Source organism: Plasmodium gallinaceum (genome assembly GCF_900005855.1).
Source record: "Plasmodium gallinaceum strain 8A genome assembly, contig: PGAL8A_v1_62, whole genome shotgun sequence".
In the NCBI taxonomy this organism is placed as follows: domain Eukaryota; phylum Apicomplexa; class Aconoidasida; order Haemosporida; family Plasmodiidae; genus Plasmodium; species Plasmodium gallinaceum.
Window position 1 is genome coordinate 277,717 of NW_021628221.1, and position 6,668 is coordinate 284,384.

Below are 6,668 nucleotides of genomic sequence, written 5' to 3' on the forward strand. Positions count from 1 at the left end.
TAAAGTTTTTTTTTTTTTTTTTTTTTTTTTTTCGAAACATTTTTTATAATTTTTTACATTTTATATTGTATTTACACCAACTTCTTTTTGTTTTTAATAAAAATATATCAAAGTAATTAAGTTAAAACAAAAAAGAAATCCATATAAAAAATTCCCTCTCCTTATTTTTATAGAGTCTTTTAATAAAAAAAAAAATATATTTTGTTCATTCTTTATTTTTTTTAAACTTGAAAAAAGTGAAGAAGAAAATTATTTAAAAAAAAAAAAATTTGTACATATTTGTAATTTTTTTTATTTGTGTCTTTTATAAGATATTCTTATGTTTTATATGAAATTTAAAACTCACAATTACAAGATGATATATAAATTAATAAACATAATATTTTAACAACACCAAAATTTGAACATTATATTTTTATCTAGGAGAGTAAATTCCATTTCCTTTATAAAAAAAAAAAAAAGGAAATGATGATGAAAAAATTTAATTAATCTCCTAAAAGATTTTTAATATGTTTTTTATAAATTTAAATATACTGAAAAATTTTATGAATTAATCTTTAAAACCATTTAATTTATAATAAAACAATAAAAAATAGATGGATTATTAAAAAAAAAAAAAGATTATCAAACTGAAGAAAAAAATAATAAATTATAAGATTTTTAAACAATTATATATACTCAATAAAATTTTTTAAATGGAAAATTAAATATATGGTTGTATAATTGATTTAGATTGTTTCTAAATTGGACACTTTAAGCTATTAAACAAAATGGGATATTTATGAAAATTATTTAAAATTTTTCCTTTTTTAAGCCAAAAATAGATTATAAAAATAATAAAAATATAAAAAAAAAAAAAAAAAAAAAGAAAAAAAAAAAAAAAAAAAATGGATAGTAAATTTTTTAAAGTGACTCCAAAAAAATTAAATCAACCCAATAAATTATTTTAAAGCACATATGCACTTAAATATTTTAAATCATTTAAAACTTTTTTTTATTTTTGATAAACATGCAAAAAAAAAAGATTATTAAAATAAAATTTTTTTATACATAGGACTAATTTAATTTTTTAAACAGAATTTTTTGATAATTTTATGAGTTTTTTGGTTCAATATAAAGACCATTACTGTAGCTATTAGTTTTTAATTAATCATAAAATTTTAATAAATAAAATTCCTATTTGTTGTGTGCGAAATAATTAAAATATAAGAATATGTAAAATGTGAGATATTTAAAGTTATACATATATTTAATCATCAAAATTTATTTTTTTATATGATAAAATAGTTGTATATGGAAAATAAAGAATAGTATATATTTAAACGTATGCATATATGTAAATATTAATTTTATGTTTAAAAAAAAAATTAAAATTTTTTTTATTATATAGACGTGCTTTAAAGAATAAATTTTAAGATTATATTTTTTTTTTTATCATATTTTGGTTTTATTCATTATATGTATTATTTGCTAGTTCCTTTGTTTATAATTCTTTATATTTTTAAAAATGAGTCAAATTAATAATGTAAATAGAGCAATATCACTTACAGAATCAGTAAGAGAACATTTAAATCAATTAAACGAACTTGTAACTTCAGAGTTTGGATATTTTTGTGAAAATAATAATGTTGAATATTCTATTGATAAAATGGATAGCTTTTCTAAAACTCCGCTGATGCCTTTTTTTTCCTCATGGAGGATGGATGATCTGTATAATTTTGATTTAGGTAGTATCCTGTCTATATTAAAGAGAAACAATTTTTTTATGTCATGTTTTCTTTTTCTATGCATTTTTTCATGTATTTATTTTATAAGTTTTATTCTTTATTCTAATTGTACAAGGAGAATAATTAAATTATTTACTAGCTGTTGCACTAGAATTACAAAAAAAAAAAAAGAAGACGAATATGATAATGATAAAAGTGAAAATTCTAAAAATGTACTAAAAATATTTAAAAATATTTTAATATATTTTTTTTTGTGTGTTTTGCTATGTGCTCTTATTGCTATGGGTTCCTTTTGTCTACATTATTTTTTTAAAACAAAAAAGGATATACATATGAACATTTGTAATGTTTCTAGAACATTTGAAAACTTAATAAAAGATAAATGTTCTAATAGAACAAATGATAATATGTCTTGTTTTTCTGTTGAAAATGTAATAAATGATACTATACTAATTTTACAGAAATATAAAGATATAAAAAAACAAATAGAAGATAATTCTCTTGTAGATGTAAATAAACCAATTCCTGCCCTTATAAGTATTAATAAAAATATACATATATATATATATATATATATACTTCACATATTTAATATATATATATATATATATATATATATATTTTTTTTTTTTTATATAATTTTCAGAGTTTAAAAATTCTTTTAACAATTTAAAAAAATTGAAAAATAATTTGTCTGTTAATAATAATATGCTTGAAAGAAGATATCTTCATGTGTATCCAGGTTTAATAAGTCTAGAAAAATCTCTTGAATCTATTATAAATGAAGGAAATAATAATTTAAAAAAAACAGAAGGTACAACTGTGCAGATAAAAAGAAAAATAAAAACAACTTTTGATAGAATAGATTATTATATAGAACAAAACTTTAGGACGCATTTTAGTTATATAACTAACATAATTCAATCAACTAGTTATATAATAAGTGATTTTAACGATAAGTATAGTTCTAAAGAAAATATAAATAAATATAGTAATATAGTTCCTTTTATTTATATTATTTTATTAATACCACCATTAATTATTCTTATAGGGTTAATTTTATATATAGTATGTATATTAAAAGGAGATTATACAGGAAATCATAATTCTTTTTATAAATTATTTGGTTTATTTAGTGCCTATTTTGGTTTTTTAACTATTATAACATTAATAATTACCACTTTCTTTTTGACAATTTCGATTTTAGGTGGAACAACTTGTGTTATTACAGAAGATTTACTACAAAAAAGGATAAACTTTAATTTTAAAAATATTACGATAGTTGATAAATGTATTAAAAATGAAAATGCAGCTATAATTGATGAAAGCCATGTAAATTTATTAATTAGAAAATTTAATACGTTTAATATAAATGATACTGAAGAAAAATTAAAAGAACATGAGAATTTTTTTAATGATATAAAAAAAAAATTTTATGAAAATGCAAATAAAATTTTTGATTATATGTGGATAATTATAATGAAAAAAGATGGTAATAGATATTACAATAAAATAAAAAGTAATGAAATTAAGTCTCCTTTAATAGCAATAGGAATTGTGAAAGAAAATTTTAATTTTGGTGGAAGAGATTTTATTGGTATAGATGAATATTTAAGAATCTTAAATCAACGTATTTTTCCTAATAACAATAATAATAAGTTATGTTTTGAAGATAATACATGTGAAAACGACCAGAACAAATATAATATTACTGCAAAATCTAGTATAAATGATCAAAAATATATTCAATTTCGTGATAAAATAAATGTGCTTATTAAAGAAGATATAGATGAACTTGTTCAGTTGTTTATTCTTAAAGCTAAAATTAGAAATGAAAAAATTTTTGATGTAAGTGATTTAGATAGTACTATAACAGAAAAGTTGAATTGGAAAAATTATACACCAAAAACTACTGAAACAACTAGAAATAAATCTATTATATATAATTATATAACAAGTATAATTGAAAGTATAAATTTTACTGAAATTAAAAACTTTTGTAATAAAATTAAAATTCAATATAGCTCAATGACAGAATTAATTGTTCAGACAATTCGATCAATATCAAGAAATTCTCGATGTAATAAAATCATAAAGGAAATAAATAAAATGAAGTATTTTTTTTGTAATAAATTTATTATAAATTTAACTACCTTATCTATTTTTTCATTTTCATTTTCAGTTGTTTCTTTCTTCCTCTGGTTCGTTTTTCTTTTCTTGTGGTTACGCCACAAGTTAAGTGTTATGTAATTAAGATATATAGAAATTATTTTTAATTAAAATAAGATAGTTATTTATTTTGTTATTTTTTTTTTTTTTTTTTTTTTTGCTATATACAAAAAAAAAAAAAAAAAAAAAAATATCAAAGGAGTTAAAAATAATTAGATAAAAATTCTTATTATTAATATTTATTACCCCTAAAAATTTAGGATTATGAATATAATGAAATATATATTTATTATTATTACTTTAGTAAAAACTATTATGAATATGGATTTATTTAAATTATTTTATATTTTATTAATTAACTAAAATAAATAAGTATTTAATATTGTTAAAATTGTTAATATATATATTTTCTAAATGTTAAATATAAATTAATAATTTCTTGTTTCTTCATTTTTTTTTTTTTTTTTTCAAAACTTTTTGTGAGTCTATTGTTAATTTAACATATTTGTTGTTAATTGCTTTTGTTTATTTTATTATTTATATCCTTTATTATCTTTTCCTCTATAAAATGATATTTCTTTTCTTTTTTTTTTCTATTTTTTTTTTACATAAAATAACACATAAAAAGAATATATCCTTGTTACTCATAAAACTTTTAATATGTCTTACTTTTTTTTTAATAAAAAAATCATTGATATATTTTTTTTTTTTTGCTTTATATTTTATTCTTAGTAACTTTCTTAATTTAATTTTTGATTTAGAAAGGATAAAATGTAACAGATATATATATACATATATATATATATAAAGCACAATAGAAAAATTATTAAGAGATTAATAAATTTAAAAAAAAAATGTATAAATATGAAAATAAATAATAGAACAAATTATAAATAATTAAATAAAATAAAGAATATGAATATCATTATTAAATATATGAGAATTTTTCTTAAAGCAACCAAACAATAAGAAAAAAAAAAAAGTTTTAAAGTATATTTTTCATAAAAATTTAAATGTATTTATAAAAAATACACTTTCTTAACAATGTTTATATATATTTAAAATAAATTGTACAAATAAAAAAATAATTTTTTCAAAAAATTTTTCTTTGCTTTCCAAATAGTATTTATTTTTTCAGTAAATACAAATTTAAATAATTTTTTAATATAACAGTTATTTCTTTTATCTAATTTTTCATTATATTTTTCATCTTGAATTTCTCTCTTTTTATTATCATTTTTTTCACAATTTTCCAAATCATTATGTTTTAACAATTTCATTTTGTCTTCATGGTTGATATCTTTTTTTTTAATTGTTTCTTTTTGTGAATAACTATATAAATTATAAATGAGAGATGGGAATAAATTACTAAATAGGTTATTCTGAATAAATTTAGGTAGGCTAGCATTGTAATATAAAGAAATAACATAATCTAAGCCTTTTTGAAAAATGTCTTTTTTTTTGGGATATATACAAAAAAAATTTTCATAATTATTGATTCTTGAAAAATTCTCATTTTTATTAAAAAGGTCATTAATAGATTTATTTACAATTATAAACATATTTTCACTTTCATCATAATTCTGGAAAACTTCGTATATAACATCATGACTTTTAAATGGCCATGGAAGGCTATTTACTAAATAAAGAATATTTTTTTTCTCATTTTCAATATCCTTTTCATCGTTTACTATATATTTATTTACATCTAACATTTCTCTACTACTTTTTTTTTTTAATAGTGTAGATTTACTTATGTTTAAATAATTTAATCTTTTTATATTTGTATTCCACTTTTTAATACTTTTAATATCATTTAATGAATAATTTAAAACGTATGCTGATACATCTTTCATCTCACCATAACCAAGTAAATCATATTTTTTATCTTTACCTTCTAAAAGATTTTTATATAAAGTTAAGATATTAGAATTATGAACTTTAGAACTATTTTTTAAATCAAAAGTCTTTTTATAAATCTGGTTACAAATATCTTTAAAATTATTTATCATTTCTTTATTTATCATTTCATTAAACCTATGGAGATTATTTTCATTGCTACTATCATTGTTACTATTAATTTCTTTTTTAAAAGAAGTATTATATTCTTTATTTTTTAATTGAGATGATTCTATTATTTTATCATTCTTAAATATATTATCATAACTTATACTTTTGTAAGTATTGTTTTTTTCGAAATTATTGAATTCCTTCTTTGAATCTTCATTAATAGGAATATATGCATATGGATTTTTTTTGTTCTCTTTCCTAATTCTAAAAAAAAATTTTTCTTTTAAATGTATATTGTTAAAATTTTCCTTGTTTGCTTCATCTAATTTTTTCCAGTTTTTAGAAAATTCAAGCTTATCTAACATATAACTAGAAATATTTTTTAAAAATAACTTATTAAAAATGGCATTTTGATTTACCATAAATGGTTTAAAAGATAATTTATTTTTTGAAAGTTCTGAAGAGCTTGAATCTAAGAATTTTATAAATTCTTTTTTTTTTTCATAACAGAAACATTCATTAAATAAAAAGAAAAATATTAGTAGAAGGAAAATTTTTTTTTTTAAAATCATTTTTACAATTTGTATATACTTAGATATATGTTTTTTTATTTTCTTTATTTTCTCATATTTTGAATAGATGTAAAATAAATTGTGTATCTTACATTTTTTAAAATATAAGGATAATTATATATTTTTCTACATAAAAACAAAATTTTTATTATTTTTTTCTTTTTTTTTTTTTTTTTTTTTTTTTTTTTTA

The 6,668-nt window shown here is 17.3% G+C and overlaps 2 protein-coding genes across 2 annotated transcripts; one reads left to right on the forward strand and one right to left on the reverse strand.

Annotated features, from left to right (window-relative positions):
- Positions 1-1,507: 1,507 nt before the first annotated feature.
- On the forward strand, positions 1,508-3,977 carry PGAL8A_00100200 (conserved Plasmodium protein, unknown function; the record flags this gene model as incomplete). The annotated part of the gene is made up of 2 exons (XM_028672666.1): positions 1,508-2,264; positions 2,374-3,977. 2 exons carry the CDS (start codon positions 1,508-1,510, stop codon positions 3,975-3,977), a joined length of 2,361 nt encoding a protein of 786 aa, XP_028526118.1.
- A 977-nt stretch (positions 3,978-4,954) lies between these two features.
- PGAL8A_00100300 (StAR-related lipid transfer protein, putative) lies at positions 4,955-6,478 on the reverse strand (the record flags this gene model as incomplete). The annotated part of the gene is made up of 1 exon (XM_028672677.1): positions 4,955-6,478. The coding sequence occupies one exon, from the start codon at positions 6,476-6,478 to the stop codon at positions 4,955-4,957; it is 1,524 nt and encodes a 507-aa protein (XP_028526119.1).
- Positions 6,479-6,668: the final 190 nt, after the last annotated feature.